This window comes from Primulina huaijiensis, chromosome 11 (assembly GCF_012295235.1).
Source record: "Primulina huaijiensis isolate GDHJ02 chromosome 11, ASM1229523v2, whole genome shotgun sequence".
NCBI classification, from domain to species: domain Eukaryota; kingdom Viridiplantae; phylum Streptophyta; class Magnoliopsida; order Lamiales; family Gesneriaceae; genus Primulina; species Primulina huaijiensis.
In genome coordinates, this window is record NC_133316.1 from 1514514 (window position 1) to 1536021 (window position 21508).

General features: G+C 31.1%; 2 protein-coding genes across 2 annotated transcripts; both read right to left on the reverse strand.

Moving 5' to 3' along the window:
- Positions 1–5859: 5859 nt before the first annotated feature.
- On the reverse strand, positions 5860–15227 carry LOC140987635 (dynamin-related protein 3A-like). Its single transcript, XM_073456219.1, has 20 exons — positions 14664–15227; positions 13341–13623; positions 13192–13220; positions 13015–13116; positions 12494–12562; positions 12353–12412; positions 11959–12072; positions 11840–11888; positions 11288–11397; positions 10702–10794; positions 10513–10605; positions 10293–10430; positions 9590–9703; positions 9395–9490; positions 9253–9295; positions 8460–8608; positions 8213–8359; positions 7834–7886; positions 7032–7131; positions 5860–6516 (listed from the first exon to the last, which is right to left on the reverse strand). Exons 1-20 carry the CDS (start codon positions 15036–15038, stop codon positions 6238–6240), a joined length of 2496 nt encoding a protein of 831 aa, XP_073312320.1. The 5' UTR covers positions 15039–15227; the 3' UTR covers positions 5860–6237.
- Positions 15228–18306: 3079 nt separating this feature from the next.
- On the reverse strand, positions 18307–20122 carry LOC140987537 (dynamin-related protein 3A-like). The gene is made up of 5 exons (XM_073456080.1): positions 20055–20122; positions 19914–19973; positions 19520–19633; positions 19398–19446; positions 18307–18565 (listed from the first exon to the last, which is right to left on the reverse strand). Exons 1-5 carry the CDS (start codon positions 20085–20087, stop codon positions 18498–18500), a joined length of 324 nt encoding a protein of 107 aa, XP_073312181.1. The 5' UTR covers positions 20088–20122; the 3' UTR covers positions 18307–18497.
- Between the last annotated feature and the right edge of the window lie 1386 nt (positions 20123–21508).

The window sequence follows — 21508 nt, forward strand, 5'->3', positions numbered from 1 at the left end:
AAAAAAAAAAATTCTAATTTTTAAATCTCTTTAATTGTTACAGTTTGCTAGAATTTATGTGTTTAAATAAAAAAAATTTGAACCAATATTTTTTGTGGTTTATATTTATAAATTATATTTGAATAAAACACGGTAAAAAATCGTTGTGATTAGACCTTTCAATTTGGGTTGGGTTTGTCTATTTGGCCCACATCGCCAAATAATTTAAGTATGTTGGGTTGAAATTTTGTCAACTTATTTAAAGGTGAGACTAAATGAGCCCGGACGAATTTGTATTAAATATCAATATATCTATTATTATCGCTTTTCAATCATGAATTCCTCATATAAAGGGAAGATTATCATCTTGATTTTAAAATTATGATGTTACTATTAATTGCTTGCTTTTATTGTTGTCTACCCACATTACAATATATTATTTTTAATCCAATGATTTATTTTTTTTATTTATCTTTTCATTATGCCAATTCAATTAATTAAAGTTTAGAAATAGTTCATTGTTGAATTGTGAATTTTTTTTGATGCCTTATTAAAATTTTTTTCATGTCCTTGTCATTTTATTTTATTTTTTGTGATGTTGGCTATAACTTATGAGTTAAAAAAATATTTTTTTACAAAGGTTTATATTTAAAATTACTTTAATAAATTACGGTTAAAAAATTTATTATAATATATCATTTTTATAAAAAAAGTTTTTAATTTTTAAATCTCTTTACTTATAACCGCTGGCTAGAATTTACGTCTTTAAATAAAAAAAATTTTAACCAACATTTTTTGGCGGTTTATATTTATAAATTATTTGAATAAAACAAGGTAAATGATCGTTGTGATTAGACCCATCAATTTGAGTTGGGTCCGTCGATTGGCCAACACCACCAAACAATTTAAATAGGTTGGGTTGAAATTTTGTCAATCCATTTAAAGGTGGGCCTAAATGAGCTCACATGAATTTATATTAAATATCTATATATCTAATATTGTCGATTTTCAATTACGAATTCCTCATGTAAAAGGGAGAATATTATCTTGATTTTAAAATTAAGATGTTAGTATATTGTCCATAAATTGTAGGTTGTTCAGATATTTTGGTAGTCACTGAAAATCGAGTGTCAAAGTTGACATTTGAAATGTGTTTTTGGATTCCTGACAATATGTTTGTCAACATATTATTTTTAAGTTATTTTTATCAGTATCATGAATAATAAGCATGTTTATTGAAATAAATAAGTATTATCATATCTTTAAATTAATATCTAATTTCATGTTTGACATGCTCTGAGTCTTAGCAAGATGTGAAACAGTAGATTCAAGCAAACGAATACACAAAGTCTGGGCGAAACCAAAGTTATGTGGTAACAAGAATTAAAATATAAACCAATAAATTTTTAATGAATTTATCGATGTTAAGATGCATAACAAATCTTATATCATAATATATAAAATTTCAAACTTATAAATGAAATAAATCATACATATATGAAATATACAAAATTTTATTACATATACAATCAAGTAATTTATTTTAATTGTATTTTATTCTACAAGAATTCTTGTCAAACTCAGTGATTGTGGATTTAACATCTATTAAATCATAAAACTAAATAGCGTGTCAATTAAACTAATTGAGTAATCACATATTCTTGAATTTCTTAATTAATTTTTTATCTTGATAATTTGTTTCATTTAATATTTTAAATTATAAGACACTGTTACTATAACTAAAGACACATTTTTTTAAAATGTTCATAATGACTCAATCACTGACTTATATGAAAAAATATTTATCGACATACTATTTAGAAAATATTCTAATTAATTCGGCGCATTTGCTGAAAATTTTATAATTAATTAAGAAAAATTCATTTACAATAATCATATTTAATCTTTTTGGGCTAACACCATTTATTTTATAAGATATTCATCGCAATTCTTTATTTGTATGTTAATCTTTAAATCTGAATTATGATGTATATTGTTTTTCTAAAAGTTCTTAAATAATGATTTAATACATTTATTCGACACTTCAATATTAACATTTTAAAATATATTAATTTTATATTGTTTGCGTGCAACACTTCTAATCATGATTATAAAAATTCAACAAAAATTCTAAAAATGAATTAGGTAAAACATAAAAAATTACACAATTAATCAAAAGACAGAAAATAAAAACTAAATAATTGTCTATTACCTAAAACTACTAATAACGACTTCTAAAGATTGAAGTCGGTGAGAGTGGAGGCCACTATGTACTAAAAAAATAAAAAGTTAATGCTTGAATGAGTCACACTGCAAAGTTAGTTAAATAAAAACGAAGGACAAAGTGAGTTAATAAAAATATTATAATGAGACTAAGTTGAATGAGACTCATATATATAAGTATCTCACTTGGTCTTACCTTATGCTTTGTCACTGTACAAAGCGAAAGTTTATGCACTGTAGTGTTCTACATTTTCTTAATTTTTCTCTTGATTTCAAATTTAATTTCATCATCTATTGGTCTTTAAAGATATATTAGAATTTTTTCTAAACATCTAACCTTAAATGTGATCAATTAACCAAATAATTATTATACTTTGTATAAAATAATAAATAGATTAATATATTTGAAGATATAAAAATTAATATCTTGAGAAGAATAAAAAAAGAATGTTAGAATTAATACTATAATTATCTAATGTCAATATTAAATTTAACATCCTACATTCGAAAATGTGTTTATTGAGATAAATACTATGATGATAAACCAAAAATAATAATTTATTTATCATTGTAACGTAATAATAATGTGATCGTTATTCGGAATCAGAAAATGATGTACTTTGACATATATTCTGATTTTTTTATTTTAAAATATAAATTTTCAAATAAATGAAAAATGATTTTTTTTCATACTACTTATGTAGAATATCAAGTATATATTCTACTCAAATGTCTTATAAATTCATATGATATAGTAAAAGGTTATTTTCATAAACTTATTTGTTGAGTGCAATAATTGATCGTGTTGGGTAGAGTAATTAAAATGTTGTGCTTGAACTGTTGTACTATTTAAAATATTTGATTTGCACTGTTACCATATATAATCTATAGGTTTTAATAAAACAGTAAACGCTTGAGGCTACAATTGGTATCAGAGTCAAGATCGCGACTTTGATTTTCATTCATTGCAATTGGTGCAATTATTAGGAGATAGATTGTTTGGTACAATAATTATCCACGATGGGTAGGCGTTTGAGCTGTTGTATGATTTAATTAAAGATTTGACTTGCATAGTTACCATCAATTATAGCTTTTGGTAAAGCGACAAACGCTCGATCCTATATTATTCGTTTGTAAAGCTAGAAGAAACAGGTTGCATCAACTTTTAGTTTTGAATCAATCCCTTACATGTTACTCGATTTTTAAATTTAGAAGCATTCTACAGTTTTCAAATATTATTATATATTGAATTATAATTTATCCCTTTTAAATTGGATAAATATACAATAAAACTCATGTAAATATTATTAACAAAAATATTTAAATGAAATATTGGATTTGTCGATAATCAAAATAAGAAATAAACAAATTTTGATCCTTGAGTGAAATAATATATTTAAATAAAGTTATAATTGCCACAATGAAATAATGCACCTACATGCATTTATCTCTGTATTTTGCAACTAAAATGTCAAAAAAAGTCTCCACATATTATTTTTATATCATATTTAAAATAATTATGAATCCTAAATTTTATTATTTTGAGTTGGTTTTTGTTATGAAAAATCATTGTGAATAAATTGAATTTAAAAATTCTTATATTTATGTATATCACATATTAATATATCAACCTAAGTCCAGGTAATAAAAAACTACAAAATGAACTTATTCATCTTCAATGTACACAAATTATAATGTAAAGATATATAACATTTAAGACAATGAAGTAGAATATATGTTTACATATAACAAAATATATACACAAGAAAAACAATAAATAAAAATATTTTTCTAGATATAAATATTTTTTTATAACTTTTTACAGTGAGTTCGAGAAGATAAAAGAGAAAAATTATTAATTTTTTTTGGTTACACAAAAAAATAGAAATTAAAGAAGTTTTTGTCATACAATGAATTCAGTTTTCAAATTAAATGTATATTATAAAGTTATATTTATCGTTCAAACTTTATAAATGCAATGATTTTTCTCAAGATAAGGGTACACAAATGTTCCCGTTAAGATATTTAAACAATTAGAAAAATTAAATATATTATTTTTCTTGAGGTAATATCAATATGACATTAGTAATTTGATTGTGCTAATTATACTTATGAGTTGATATGAAATATTAAAATAAGTGTCATAAGAGCCAGTAAAAATATTATTATTATAAATTGCAAATAAATGACAACATTTAATCAATATTTTTTTAAATCAATTCATCAGTACTTTTTATGTGATGATAGATTGTTATAATAATTAGGGGTGAGCATTCGATCTGTTTTGTTACCGACCAAACCGAATTAGTCATAATCGGATCGAACCGAAATATTTAGCAATAACCGAACTGGCCGAATTAATTTTCATAACTTATGAAAATCGAACCAAATTAAAATCGTTTAATTCGGTTGATGATCGCATTACCCGATTAGTTTTTAAAAAAATTTGTGATTTAATTTTAATTATATATGTAATTTTTTAACACTACAGTCTACACAAATGCATAAAAACATAAAATCACATACATCACAGATTTTTCTTTAGAATTAGGGCTGGTTTTAAAATTTAAAAGTAAAAATTAAAAAATATAATAAAATTGATAAATAATAAAAATTTATTAAATAATAGTATTTATTTTATCGGTTAATTCGATTAGATGATTTCAAAATTTTGAAAATCGTAACCGAACCGAATTATCAGAATTTTTTTAATTTGAACACCGAATTTTCGAATCGACTCGGTTCGGTCGATTAATTCGATTTAACCGAAATTTTGCTCATCCCTAATAATAATGTGTGGTTTATATGTTATCAAGTATAAATGTCTAATAAATTAAAGGTGCCTAGTAAAGTAAAAACATCCAGTAGAAATTGTTGTCAATTTACATGAAAGAAAATAATAATCAAACAACACTGTAAATANGAATTAACAGAATTTTTTTAATTTGAACACCGAATTTTCGAATCGACTCGGTTCGGTCGATTAATTCGATTTAATCGAAATTTTGCTCATCCCTAATAATAATGTGTGGTTTATATGTTATCAAGTATAAATGTCTAATAAATTAAAGGTGCCTAGTAAAGTAAAAACATCCAGTAGAAATTGTTGTCAATTTACATGAAAGAAAATAATAATCAAACAACACTGTAAATAAAAAATTGCATATCATTGATTGTCAAAACAAATTGTAATAATTGAACATTATAATAAAATATATGCATTATTGAGCGAATATGACAAATAACAAAAGAAAACAATATGATAAAAAAGATATGAAATAAATTTTAGTAGTCCAAATCTTTTTTTAAAATTAAAAAAATATGTTTTTTTTCAAATTAGTTACATATGCTAATTAACAAGAATTGTCAAAATTTACAATACTATATATATAAGTTATATGTTTATTTAGACAATAGTGTGGTTCTGTCGGTTGTTCTAAATAATACATATAATTTAATTAACTTAACAACTAACTTTTACTTTCTGCATCTAACTTTTAGTTTACCACAACTAACTTTTACTTTCTGCATCTAACTTATTAAATCATATATTTCATTTAGGGAATAATGTTGCTCTGTCGGTTGTTCTAAATGAAATATAATGATTTAATTTAACATTTACTTTATGCAACTCTAGTCTAGCTAAATATCTAAGTATTCATAAAATTTAGAACAAAGTAGGCAAAAAATATAACAATAGTCATACAAGTAGGGGAGAACATTTCTCACAGCAGACCAAAAAAAGGATCAAATATTTGCTACAACCTTATAAGGAGGGAAGCAACATCTCCTATTTTCATTGAGGCATTTTTAAGCATTGCAATTATCACAATCCGATCATTGCTAGAACAAAAAAAATACTATATGGGTCGGAAAACAAATGGTCAACAACACTTATGTATTCATTTAATAGAAAGAAATGCGACTCTCCAAGTACCAGACCGCAAAAACATAGGAATTTACACGTTTTCCGGAATAATGGCACGTAGGCGTGAAATGAATGTGGTGATGGTAGTGGAAGAATTCTTCGCCAATCTAGATGTCAACTGAATGATATAGACAGGTAACAGAATTACGTCCAGCACCATTGGAATCGGAATTACCGTAAAATGGTGAGTGGAGCTCCCCAGAATGTGATGACTTTCGTGACTTCGGGTTTTTGGGAGACGCGGAGTATGATTCTGTGGAACCACTGGTAGTGTTATAAAAGGATGAGGTGGGAAGCCCGTGGATCCTTGGCAGGCCTGTTGGGTCAGTGCTCAAGCTGTATCCCCTTTCGACTGACTCAGCTTCAAGTGGTAAATCATCCAACGTCTAACATGGAAAAAATTTCATCACCAGTGGGAGAAGTAAAAGAACCAGAATTCTAACTTTTAATTAAACACAGCACAGATAGGTTAGAGATACATATGACTATGAATTGCGATGTAACGGCTGGTTTGATTGTGTTAATAACTCAATGACCATTAACTTTCTACCCAGAGATTGGGAAAAGCCAAACTGTTGCTAGACGTAGCTCTGACTGGATGAGAATCCATGCCGAGAATGTTCAATGCACCAAAAAACAGAAACTATGCAAAATAAAGCTATCAATTGAAGATGTGTGAGCCATGGATGTATGAGCTGACATTTTCTATGGATTACAAAATTTGATCAACCATCACAAATATTGAAAATAAAAGTAAACAAGGCCATAAAGGGGCAAGAGAGAATAAAAATGTGATGAGGCATTTCTGAAGGAAATATTCAAATATTTCAAGAAAGCTCTTGGGGTGCTAGTGCTACAAGTCAACAAGGGATGTTGTAACACTTCAAATTCTGGCACTTACCCGGAAAGCTTGCTGCAGGACCCGAAGTGACTCCCGGGTACGCTTTCTCTTCATTGCTACCTCGTCTGGCTCCTGTAACATCTCTTCGAGCAAGTTGTCTCTGCCCCAAACATAAAAAAAAATATACAAAAATCCAAATTTAGGCAGTTGAGGAAACTATGAAAAGCATTAACTGTGATTAGCTAAAATAATAGTCGACACTTCATACCCTTGCAGACAGGGAAAAAAATGTAAAACATTGAACAATTCTCAAACTCAAGCCAGTCAATAAATGACACCATGCAAAGATTATGAAGTGGCCTTTTCTTTGGAAAGAAGAACACAGTTAAGAAAACTTCATGTAAAACATGGATGTAAAAGGAAGAAGCAGTAGACTAGTGGTAATTTCTAACCCTTTGTCTCGCTCTTGAGTAGGACGAGACTAGAATGAAGCAATACAGATTACAAGTAAGGGACTCAAGCCAAGCAATAAATGTTACCGAGCAAAGATAACGAAGTAGTTTTTCTATTCGGACAGAAGAACACATAAGAAAACTTAGTGACATGAATGTAAAAAGAAAGGAAAGTAGTTATTATTTCTATCCCTTTGACTCATTCTAGAGTGTGATGAGACAGAAATGAAGTAACATAGTTTCCAACTAAGGCACTCAAGCCTCTCTCTGCTAGCCTGTGTATAATTCTGATTTTAGATATAACCTATCAATTGAAACATGAAGCTGACACATCAACTTAACTTTGCTTGTTGGGTTTTTATCTCTTCGACCATATTAAAATATACAAAGCTTTTAGAAACAGAACATACCTGTAAAGCTTTTTGATGAATACATTGTGGAGCTCCCGCTTGGTGTGGTTTACCTGCATTACAATACCAACAATAATAAAATAATTATTAAACAAATATGCATGCAATTTAAGATAACAAAAGAGGACAAGTCAATATCTGAACACCATCAACTGCTACAAAAATTTGCCCAAGGAAAAAAAGAGAATATTGAACAGCTTTATCGTCAAAATGCTGAAATATGACAACTGGTTTGTGGGGATTAGAATTTGGTCAGAAACAATGGCTTATATGATTGCACAAAAGGAAATCATTGCCAACTGGTGAAGTTAGAATGTCCATGGGATGTAAGAATCAAGTAAAGAAAGAGAATTGAAAGAAAATGATAAAAATAAATTACCAGAAAATGCATGATTGCTTTCGGTACTGAATCCTCAATGTTCTTCCGGACAATGTCATAATATGATGTCAACAACAGCTTGGTAACAGCAATCTCGATGGTCTCATGATCTGAATGAGCTTCTGAGGGCCTTAATACAGTAGGGGGCTTTTTAAGTGAACAGGAAATACATATGTTAGGCCAGCAAGCAGGAAGAAATAAAGCTTTAAAAGCAGAATGTAGCTCAGCTAAACAGAATACCACATACCTCTCTCAAATGAATCATCGAAAAACTCTGCTCCAAGTTCATAACATGTCCATTGAATGGTTTGCTAGTTGAATTATCTTCAACAGACGTCCGATTGTCATGCCCACCAAAGATCGAAGACATTCCCCAGGTTGAACCAGCATTGCTAACTGGTGAGTCATAAATAATGGTCATTAGGGCTTTCAGGTAGTAATTCACTTCTCCCATGCGAGAACCATTGTACTTGTTAAGCAAATAAATTGTAAATGTATGATCAAGGTAGAGCGACTCAGAACTCGTTCAAATTATTAAATTCAGGATTTATATTTTTTCATATATTTCATTAGTCATAGAAACAAAGATGCCAAGCCAACCGCTTGCTTTTGGAGAGGAAGTACTCGTTTTTACAGTTTAATAGTTCTTCCACTCTCGTAGAATGGAAGGTCGGGTCTAAGTTCCTTTTCCAGTATGTTCTTTCAAGATAGGGTGATTATAAACAGATGGTGTGTGTCAAACCCTCACCGACCAAGCAGTCAATTGGTCAGTTAAATAAGTGGTTACAAGCACAAACAACATCATATAGATTATAGACCTAAAAGGTGGTTTAATGAAAAATAAGCCACTGATGACTGACTTAATTTTTGACCTTTTATTGTAATCTCTTTGATTTAATTTGATACAACTGTATGTCATGGTGAAGTAAAACTTAAACCAATCATATTTTCTCAATTTCCCTCTTGGAAGAGTTATATACTGGCAGAATTTAATGCTAGCTTCATAATCATTTTTATGAAAGAAAAATCACAAGAATTACCAGATGGTGCAGTTTTTTCAACATCTGCAACTGGTCGAATGCCCTTTTTGCCATGAAGAACAGCAACATGATTAATCAACGGAATAGCTGGAAAAATTAAAGTACAGGATTTACCTGGGATGCTATTACCAAGTAAACTTACCTGCTCAGGAACAATGCCATTCACCAGTCGAGAAAGAATAGCACGAGACTTTACGTTTTTTTCTGAATTTGGTACTTTCTCTAACTCTACCGCATCCTAATTAATAAATCCAAATCAAGAATTGATGAGCATACCTTTGTTAACAACCTAGACAGAAATGTAACTTACAAAGTGCAGCAAGTGCACGTTTTTTACCTTTTGCCTGGGAACTGGAGCAGCAAACTTCGACGACTTGTTCTGTTGCAATGCGGTCTCCAAAGCTTTATTCCCACCAATAAAATTTGCATGGGAAGTGTTTATGTAATCCATCTAGAGAACAGAGAAAAAGAATCCCAATCCAAGAATAAACAATTTTTAACCCATAAAAAACACTTGCAAGGAAATTTAAGGCAAATGATGATGTATCTAGTATATAATGATGAAAAAGCAAAGAGCACCAAGGTATATTTGAGGATGGTGGTTGAAATATGTGTCAGAAAATATTAACGGGGGATCAGGTTCACGTATAAAACATAATTTCTGTTGCCTGATGTAGCTACCTGCCATCCCTCTGCATGAGTTGCACCGGTTTGGATACAGATAAATCATTAAATTATTGAACACAAGGGATCTAATGTAAAGACATGTACTTCGCCCTAATAAGAAATTAATGCTACATTACTGTGAGTTGTTTAATCATATAAACGTGAAGCATTCTCAAATTTGTAAGTTCAAAAGATAATAATAGCAACAATAGTAAAAGTGATATAGAGAAGCAATTATAAGATTGCGGACTCTGATATTTTTAAACATTTGGCTCGCAATGCTCCAAGATTGCTATGCAAATCCAATGGTCTAGGATTCAGAAATAATGTGGAAGAAAAGAAACAATTTATGGAGCATCAAATTTGCATATTACCTCCATTTCCACAATGTGTCCTATCATTGTCTCCGATGGTTCAAGACCTTCTCTCAAAAAATTTCCAACAACCTCATCCATACGCTTTCTGAGAACCGGAAAACGCTGCAATTCATTAACCATACAGCGATGGCTCATCTGAAAAAGCAAACTGTGTTAATGTCCCTAGCAAAGATAAAGCACATTTATAAATAACGATAGGATTTATAAAAGCAAGCACCTTGATTAGCTCATCGTAAATAAATCTAGCACACTGAAGACTTGGATCCAGCAGGCGAGCTATTTGTCTCCGAATAAGAACTTCAAAGGGAACCTACATGTTTGTAGTGGAAGGCCAAATGCTAAATAAATGATCTTACATTTTCTTTTTTTTTTAGAAAAAAAGGGAAAAGACACAGATGAGACTTACTTCTGGCACAAACAATGCAGATTTGGGACCCGTTGCATTTTGAATGGCAGTGTGGATGTCATCATCTGTTAAACCAGCACATGGATCCACGTCCTGTAGAAAGGGATAATGTTAACAAAGTTTGATCTAACAATCAATTTAACATCTTCAAGAATTCCAAAGCTCAACAAATTACTGGCCATGAGAAGAGTTTAACAAATATTTTCACTTAAAAAGACCAAGTAAGCCTTGGTCAAGAAAGCAGTATTCAACTAAGGGCTAAAATTATCCCACTTTAAGATCATGCAGGAATGAACATAGGGCAACTCAACATTTGACATGGCTTTATTCACTCAATAATCTGCCTTTTTCTTACCCAACAAAACACTTACAGTTGCCCCAGTGAGAAAAACTTCTTTGTTCTACAGAACCAAAGGACGGATTATATATTTATATTCATAAACAGTGTAAAATTTTTCACCAGTGAGATATTTAAAAATAGATCATCAGTACAATATTTTACACTAGTGAGATATTTAAAACAGACAGACCTACAATACACAATTTTAGAAAGCATATCCACAACATTCTAATCAAGAGCACAAACCTCTAAGCACTTCACAAATATGTTTTGGAAAATGTAATGGATTCTTGCCCCGCCAGACAACTCGGATGTTGACATTTCTTCATTTTTTCCTTCTATCATCGAAGAAAATGCTGTTTCCAACAAAAAATAAATCAATCAATATGAGATGTCAGGTAAGGCAGAAAATGAATAAACGCAAGACAAGCTTGGACTTTTCATGCTTGATCACATATTAGACCACAACTGCAAATGCTGAAAGAAGATAAACTGCTATGTAACCAACATATTTAATTATTTATTGAATTATATTATGATATAAAATGAACTTTGAGATAAATGTAAAAACTTTTATCGTTCAGTATACCAATTACCAAGCGATTCAAATAAGGAACATTGATGAATCACGATTGGCTCATTTGCAAAATAAGCCAATGAAATCAACAACAAATGAGCTCTATGCAAACCCCACGCCAAACTGCTCACGAATGGCTTGATTCATTCGCAGGTCAACAAATAAACGTAAAAATTAATATCCAAAGTAATGTCTGAACAAGATAATTAGAGGAGATATACCTTCAGAATATTTTGAAAGAATGTTAAGCAATAGTGGTCCCTGGCCAGCCTGTAAGTCAATAAAAGTTCAGAGAGTAGCAAACAAGGAAATATAGACAGACGAGTTTTTTTAAAAAAACCTTAGATTCAGTAATCTCTCCATAGCTTGCATGCTCCTTTGCAACAGAAACAAGAGCAGCACTTATGCGTGCCTTCAACCCTGGAAGAATTGTCTTGATATGCTGCACCAGAATCTGTATAACAAGGAGACAGATTATATCATACACCTATTACAATAAAAGAAATCTCCAGTACAATCGTAGTGAGAAGGAGAGAACGTCAACCAACTAAATTCTATGCCAAGGTAGAGTGGACTAAACAATTATTCCAGAAACTGCCAAATGTGGACAGAGCTTCTATGTGCTTCACAAGAATACTAACTAGAAATGCTATTTAACTCTACTTGATGACCAAGGCCAAGAAATCAAATAGATTTGAAAGACAAATGACTGGGGCTCAATCAAACAAATATACCTGGTTCAACTTCTTGGCCAACTGAGGAACTCCACAGCGATCGGCAAGGTCATTGTATACCTGCAAAGAAGATTAGCCCATTCAAGCAATCAGGTAAGAGAAGAAAAATCAAAACTATCAACAACAATATCAAGAACATACTGGTCGGCTGCGAAAAAATTTCTCCTCTGCCATAAGTGCATCCTTGATGCTCCGATTCAAGAGAATGTCCTGTTTAATGATAAAAATAACTCCGTCAAAGAAATCGCATTGAAATTTATTGAGAACTTTTCATACAGCATCGATTCCCATCTATCAAGAAGAGGTACCAATGCAGTCAACAGAATATAAAGTAACACAAACACTTCCTAATGTGTGTTGAACGGCGTGCATTATTATTTTCATACCATAGTCAATTGCAAAGGCATGACTAGTCAACTACTGAAATATTCATGAACTCATTACCATAGAAAAGAATTAATAATAAGAAGATATAAACCTTCAGACTGAAAGCTTTCTGACAGTCCAAAAGTTCAAACAACCAAAATATAAAATCTGAAAATAGCATTTTAATAACTAAACAAAAAAGGAAAAATTCAAGCTCGTCACCCAATCAAATGTCAAGGTAGCATTCTCTATAATATGCAGGCATCATTTGCATCTTTCTGAAATTTATGTATTACCTCTTGACTACGATTCACAACACCTACATAACCGAGCTGAAGAGGAATCACTTTTCCAAGCAAAAAGTTGCGGGCATCAGTACCTCTGTCCATAATATCCAACTGAAGAACCAAAGTTAGAATATCTTAGAAAAAATGCCTAGTACACACAAGAATTAGGTACTTAAAACTCCTCACCTTCGTAATTACACCAATAGTTCTATTACCTGCAGGCAAAAATCTCACAGATAAGCTTTAGAGTCCAAAACAGAGCATTTTTCTGTTTATAGATATGACTTTGGTAATAAACTTTTCTGAAAAATGAATAGATTAAGAACATAACCAACCATCAGGATCAGCAATTCCAGCCATCTGAAGGGCATCTGAGTTTGCTAGATCCGAATTTGCAGGCGATACAGCCAGTATCAAACAACTTTGAATTTTAATGTATGACATTATCATAGTTCTAATGCGAGCTTCAATATCAGAAGGCTGGTCACCAACAGGAACTTTTGTTAGTCCTGGTAGATCCACAAGAGTTATGTCAAGAACATTTGGTGAAAAAATCTTTAAACGAATCTGTTTGTCTGAAACACCCTTGTTTCTCCCTGCTTCTCTCTCTGTATCAGCCTAAATAAAATTTCAACAGTCAAATCCAAAGATAATCAACAAGAAAGGTGTAGGAAAATAAGTGGCGAATAAAGGAAGATCCTAGAAATCAAAGCAAAGAGAATAGCATAAAGATTTAGGTGGCGCGGTGGAAACCATGAAACAAGCTAACAAGATGCCATGACCTTTTGCAAACAAGGTCGACATTGTACTAGAATCCTAAATTTTTAAATAACTCAATTAACTATGAAAATGTAACCTAAATTTGCTTTATTTGGTCAATCCACATCACCATCTGGATCTGGCAAAGGTATTTTGAAAGAATTTATTTGAAAATCAGTGGATTTGAAATAACAACTTTTGAAGGGAATATCAAATTAATCCGAATATGAATTAGATTTCAAAGGTGCACAAATTCTCAATATTTTTACCGCCAAACCTACACAATGAATACAAATGGTATATTTTAAAACCATATCGCTCAAATCCATAAATCCAAACAGAGCCAGAAAGAACATTGCATGTGGTCAAACCCAGATGTCTAATCAAAAACACCAATAAGTAACCCTTCTGAAAAGCTAGGTGACAACCAATGCAACCCTCAACCCCATAACAACAAAAACCAAGACAAGAATTGATCAGGCACCACAGACCAAAAAAATAGGCAGAAAAAGGCAGCAATTGTACAACCGATGCTCACATTGATCTTCATGGAATAAAATTGTAAGTCGTCTATTTGATTCCTAGAAATAAAGCAAGTCAAAACCACCACCCAACCCACTGACAGATACTGATTTAAAGTCCCATATTTATATCTACATAGATGGTCGAGCATAATTTTACCAATTAGTTCAAAGATAGAGAATGGACAAAAAGGAAGCTAACTGTTTCCCAACGTCATCTAAACCTCCGGGGAGAAAAATGAATTTAGCTATCAACTTCAATTTCGCATAAATAAACATACACGTGAAGATTATCTGATAACACTAACACAATACAGTGATCGAATTCGAATTTAAAAACATCGCACCATAAAAAAACCCACACAATAATGGAAAAACCTGAATCTCCTTCCGGATTTCATTAAAATCAAAGAACTTCTTCCCCGGCAAATGCAAGAACTCCCCCCATTCCTCGTCCGCTCCATCTGTCTTCTTCTTAGTCTGCTGCAGTTGCAGCACAAGAGGGCGTCGAGTGCAGATATCATTGCCGCGAGGCAGGAAATCGCGGCCCACCAGCGCCTCCAACACACTGGATTTGCCGCTGCTCTGGCTACCGACCACCGCCACCTGCGGCAATTCGATCATTGACTGGCTGCCGACTTGCGCAAATATATCCTGCAGCTTGTTCACTATAGGTATGACAGAGTGACATAACGGCGTCGCCGCCGACGAATTGCCAACAGGCGCTGCCGCCGCCGCTTGCTCTTCCGCCATGTGATCGATCAAGAATTAGGTGATCGATTCAATGTATCACTAAGTTAGTTAAATTTTTTTTTTTTTTTTTTAGAATCGATAGTTAAAATTTGAAAACCTAAAGCTGAATACTTTGTGTGATTAAACAATTGATGGGCGGGTCACAGTTAAATAGGGTTTGAAACGAATCTCAAGTGAGATTTGTGTGGTTCTCTTACTGCGCAAGAAATTGCTAACCAAATTTTATTTTTCTTTTATTTTTAGACAATTTGGATACCAATTTTTTTTATTTTAAAAATGGAAAACAATATTTTTTTTTTAAAAAAAAAGGAAAGAAAGAAAACTTAATTCTAAAAATAAACTATTCTTCAAATGAATTATTAAATGAATTCGGGAGAGATAAAAATAATAAATATTTTTTAATAGATCGAATCAGATAATTTTTGTGTTATTAAGTTTATTATCATTTAAATGCAATATAGTTTTGGAAGCTGAATATTTTTGTTTAAATTTTAATATAGACAATTTTTAACATAAAATAAAATTCCATAATATTATTTTTTTTTACAGTGATTTGATTTTTTTTAAAATTTATTAACTATTATGTACATTGCGTTTCATTATATTTAAAATGTTAATGTGGCATCTAATCTAAAAACAACTCAAGATTTTAACCTTGAAATCTGTAATTGGGCTTCATGCTGGGCTTTGTTTTTGAAAACTCATATTTTTATTGTTATTTATTTTTTCCAACATGTGATTTAGGTTCATTCCATCCTACATATAAGAGCAATATCTCATGATAGAATCAAGGGCTCAAATTTAGCTACACATACATGGGGTCCACTAATTTTTTTAAAATCACATATATGTATGAATCTTGTCCATCCAAAATCATGTGGGGCACGCATTGAAGTTACCAACGATGGTTTTATCATATTATCTTACAAAAACTCAACTACGAGATAGAAATTCGTGTTATATATTCATTATAATAAATTTTCTTTTCTTTTTATTATTTTCAAAAAATTAAAATTTCGATTTAAAAAGATAAAATTGCACTTTTGGTTTCAAATATACAAAAAAAAAATGTAAAAACAATATGTAAAATTAAATAGTTGATTTTGTAGCTAATTTGATACTAAAATTGCAAATTTAAGACGTGTTTCCTATCACTTTAGTACCAAGTATGGGGCATGTTTTCCTATGATGTCGTATGCGAAAAGTTTTATGTCTGATTATCTAAAATTCATTAATTTTATACCGCTGTTAAATGCTACTTGATCAAAAATAAAATCATCTATTACTATTATTATTATTAAGAATCTTTATAATAGATATAAAAATAGTGTCGTTTTTGTTTTTTTTTTTCAAAATTTCTTTTATGTGATACTAATATTACAATTTTTTTTTTAATTTCAACAAAGACACTTTTGTTTTTATTTTTTTTAATTACAATAATTGAAATAACATTTTAATCTTTTGATAATTTGTCAAATTTCACTTTAATTCGTCGATAATTATAGAAAAAACTTTACGATATTTTCAATTTAGAAGAGTTGTTCAATTTAAAAGTAAAGTTTTATTTAGATTTTTTTCTATGTAAAATATGGAGTGACTTGATGAGGTTTTTATTATGGTAAGAAAGGTAATTATGAAATTAAATATTTTGATGTCCTCTAAGATAATTACTCTAAGGATCTCACACTTAATAATATAGTATAAATTATGTGTTATATATGTACATAGGTATGCCTGTAGTATGGCACTCTAGCTAGTGTATCTATCAAATGGATTGTAATCTTATCTTAGATTTCTTTTCTGAGTATGGCACTCTAGTGTATCTATCAAATGGATTGTAAAAATTAAAAAAAAAATTTGTTTTTTAAAAACATAAAATGAAAATTTTCAATTTTTTATGTTGAAATGATAGAACAGATTATGAGATGGAAAGAAAATTGAAATAATTGGAGAAAATATGAGATGGAAAGAAAATGGTAGAATATGAAGTTAGTTGGTTAATAGACATTTTCATCAAACATATCAAAAACTAGTTATCATATTCTATATGAGGTTTAACTTTAATTAATCTCTAGGATAAAAATTAATACATTATAATTTGATTATTAAAGTCATATATAGGAGAAATATTATGCATTGCTAATATTATGTTAATTAAGAAGTGATTGAGCTTGAAACACTTGGTATAATTGAAAGGTGAGTTATCATTACAATTTATAGCCTCCAATAATTATAACTTTTGGGGAAAATTTGGTGAATTACTTCTCTTAAGGGAATTAACAATCATATTAAGAAAAAGAGGATTAATTATTATCCCATTGGTACAATGAATAATGGATTTAGATAAGATTTGCTTTGAAAGTAATTAGCAAGATTTGTCGATCCCCTTCTTCACTAATCAAGGTAATTAGTAAACACAATCTCCCACTATATTTTATGACAGGATACATCATCAAGTAGAAATTACACGCAACTAAGAGGTTCCATCATTTTGGTATTTCGGAAACTTTATGAAAGGAAAAAGGAAATATTCCTTAGACATTGAAGTTGGTAAATGTTATATTTAGGCCAATGATTTTAGCTAATTGTTTTCAATTAAGATAGAAAACTTGGAGAAATTCTAAAGAGATTAAGTAGCATATGACTAGCTAGGAGAGCTTGTTGTTCTTGTTTGGTGATTTTACACAAGTAATTACAGGCTGCTTTGATAGTACTCGCAAAAACATAATCAAATAACAAAGATCACATGCGAACTTAGGAGTAAGTTCGAGATAACATGGATTACGGATTAAGTTACTTGTTTGGATAATTAGCGGCAATTTTGATCCTAATTCACGATTAATGTCATTTTGTCGGTATGGTCGAATTTTTATAATGTTGATAAATCTTCACCTACAAGTTAGAATTATGGTATAGATTATATTTATTAGTGGACAAAGCGCACATGTGATGTGTTTGACTAATAAATTATATAATTAAAATAATATATTTTTTTTTGGTAATATTCGTAAATGTTTGTTATTATAGAATTAGACGTATATAATATTTCATTTGATTGATTATCCCATGGCTTATTGAGTAATAGATTTCTCAAGAGAGTTTCCCATTATTCGGATTGAATTAGATTTCTTTTTTTTTTTTTCCCTCGATTATAAGTCGAATATCATAAATTAATTTAATTTTTTATTTGAAAACATGTCACGCTACCAACAATTTACACAAGCACAAGAACAACAAACACCACATAACTATTATATAAATTGACTGCATAAAATTGCACCTAGTTTACCATACATCAAAGACTTACAAGTTTTCTCGACCACACCAGCTAGCGTATTATGTGACAACAAATCTACCATTCATATGGCTAATAAACCAATTTTCCATTACCGCACCAAACATATAGAAATTGATTGTCACTTTATCCGTAGTAAAATCAAGGATGACGCGATAAAACTTTTACCCAGTGGATCGAATCTTCAGCTCGCAAACATGTTCACAAAGCAATTTCCCCCTCCCACGCCTGTCTGTATATAAAAAGAACAATTGTATCTCAATCAGCTTCTGGTTTTTTCGATACATACAGTAGCATGGTGGAAGAGATATAACAAAGAATGGATGAAACTTTTCACGCTAAACTTGAAACAAATATTCATCTATGTTGCAGGATATTGAGCCACCTGTTTCGGTGCACATAGAATTTAGTATTCAACTGGTTTAAATTATGGCGACCTTATTTCCATTAAACTCGAACTGGTATTGATTGATTGATTGATTTAAAAATAGTGATGTGACTATAATTTCTTTACTTTTTTCTACTTATTCAATATACTTATGTTTTACTTTAGGCATGCCTGGCTCTACCGCCAGACAACTAGTATGTTGACATTTCTTCATTTTTTCCTTCTATCAGCGAAGAAAATGCTGTTTCCAACCAAATATAAATCAATCAATATGAGATGTCAGGTAAGGCAGAAAATGAATAAACGCAAGACAAGCTTGGACTTTTCATGCTTGATCACATATTAGACCACAACCGCAAATGCTGAAAGAAGATAAACTGCTATGTAACCAACATATTTAATTATTTATTGAATTATATTATATTATAAAATGAACTTTGAGATAAATGTAAAAACTTTTATTGTTCAGTATACCAAACGATTCAAATAAGGAACATTGATGAATCACGATTGGCTCATTTGCAAAATAAGCCAATGAAATCAACAACAAATGAGCTCTATGCAAACCCCACGCCAAACTGCTCACGAATGGCTTGATTCATTCGCAGGTCAACAAATAAACGTAAAAATTAATATCCAAAGTAATGTCTGAACAAGATAATTAGAGGAGATATACCTTCAGAATATTTTGAAAGAATGTTAAGCAATAGTGGTCCCTGGCCAGCCTGTAAGTCAATAAAAGTTCAGAGAGTAGCAAACAAGGAAATATTAGACAGACGAGTTTTAAAAAAAAAAAACCTTAGATTCAGTAATCTCTCCATAGCTTGCATGCTCTTTTGCAACAGAGACAAGAGCAGCACTTATGCGTGCCTTCAACCCTGGAAGAATTGTCTTGATATGCTGCACCAGAATCTGTATAACAAGGAGACAGATTATATCATACACCTATTACAATAAAAGAAATCTCCAGTACAATCGTAGTGAGAAGGAGAGAACGTCAACCAACTAAATTCTATGCCAAGGTAGAGTGGACTAAACAATTATTCCAGAAACTGCCAAATGTGGACAGAGCTTCTACGTGCTCCACAAGAATACTAACTAGAAATGCTATTTAACTCTATTTGATGGCCAAGGCCAAGAAATCAAATAGATATGAAAGACAAATGACTGGGGCTCAATCAAACAAATATACCTGGTTCAACTTCTTCGCCAACTGAGGAACTCCACAGTGATCGGCAAGGTCATTGTATACCTGCAAAGAAGATTAGCCCATTCTAGCAATCAGGTATGAGAAGAAAAATCAAAACTATCAACAATAATATCAAGAACATACTGGTCGGCGGCTAAAAAATTTCTCCTCTGCCATAAGTGCGTCCTTGATGCTCCGATTCAAGAGAATGTCCTGTTTAATGATAAAAATAACTCCGTCAAAGAAATCGCATTGAAAGTTATTGAGAACTTTTCATACAGCATTGATTCTCAAAAAAAAAAAAAAAAAATTTAACTAACTTAGTGATACATTGAATCGATCACCTAATTCTTGATCGATCACATGGTGGAAGAGCAAGCGGCGGCGGCGGCGTTCGGCGGCAATTCGTCGACGGCGACGCCGTTATGTCACTCTGTCATACCTATAGTGAACAAGCTGCAGGATATATTTGTTTAGAGTAGATCTCTTGTGAAATGGTCTCACGAATCTTTATCTGTGAGACGTGTCAACCCTACCGATATTGACAATAAAAAAATAATACTCTTAACATAAAAAGTAATATTTTTTCATTAATAACCCAAATAAGAGATACTCTTAGCATAAAAAGTAATATTTTTTCATGGATGACTCAAATAAGAGATATGTCTCACAAAATACGACCCGTGAGATAGTCACACACAAGTTTTTGTCTTTTGTTTAAATTTTAATATAGACAATTTTTACCATAAAATCAAATTTCATAAAATTAATTTTTTTACCAGTGATTTGATTTTAAAAAAATTTATTAATTATATATATTGTGTTTCATCATATTTAAAATGTTAATGTGGTATCTAATCTAAAAACAAATCATGATTTTAACCTTGAAGTTTGTAATTTGGCTCCATCCTGGACTAATTGCTGGGCTTTGTTTTTGAAAACTCATATTTTTATTGTTATTTATTTTTTCCAACATGTGATTTATCATATTATCTACTTATATGAAAGCGGGAATAAATTTGCTTGGCCAGTTTTGATACGGTTCCTGGTTAAAAGAAAAAACACGCGTCGTACGTTTCTTTCTCCAACAATCAAGAGTTTGTGCTGTCAATAGGAGGTTAATCGGTTCTGCCCACCTCTTCCTTCTTTTTCACCTGTATCTTTTTTCTTTCTTTTTTCTTCGGTTGTTGCATTTGTTGTTTTGCCTTTTTTACTTCTCCATCTGCTTGTGCTCATTCCTCCTAAAAAGCTTCGTTTGTCGTCCGATCTTCTCGCTAGAGAGCCAGAAAGCGTCGCCAGGTGAGTGTTCCCCTTCGTTCTCTTTGATTATGTTGTTCTTCATGTGTTTTTTCCCTCTCATAGCTATATTTTAATTGTGTTGGGAAGTGTCGCTCGGTAACCCGGAATGACTTATTTTGACGTCGTTTCCACCGTGTCTTTGTAGAGGTCCCTTGTTTTTTTTTTTTTGTCGCTCGAGCGGAGGGCCCTTGCTTTTCCTTTGTTATAGATCATATGCGTTTTCCCATCCATTCTGTTCGGCCTTGTTGTTATTCCCCCCTCGCAACTACAATAATCATTTTAGGAAGTTTTGACCGTCC

Coding starts and splice junctions, on each gene's coding strand:
- LOC140987635 (XM_073456219.1), bottom strand. CDS start 15,038: ATGGCGGAAGAGCAAGCGGCGGCGGCAGCGCCTGTTGGCAATTCGTCG. Junction 13,624..14,663: donor AAATCCGGAAGGAGATTCAG/GTTTTTCCATTA, acceptor AATTTTATTTAG/GCTGATACAGAGAGAGAAGC. Junction 9,491..9,589: donor CTCCAGTTCCCAGGCAAAAG/GTAAAAAACGTG, acceptor TTTATTAATTAG/GATGCGGTAGAGTTAGAGAA.
- LOC140987537 (XM_073456080.1), bottom strand. CDS start 20,087: ATGGCAGAGGAGAAATTTTTTAGCCGCCGACCA. Junction 19,634..19,913: donor TGGCGAAGAAGTTGAACCAG/GTATATTTGTTT, acceptor CTTGTTATACAG/ATTCTGGTGCAGCATATCAA. Junction 19,447..19,519: donor GAGAGATTACTGAATCTAAG/GTTTTTTTTTTT, acceptor ATTGACTTACAG/GCTGGCCAGGGACCACTATT.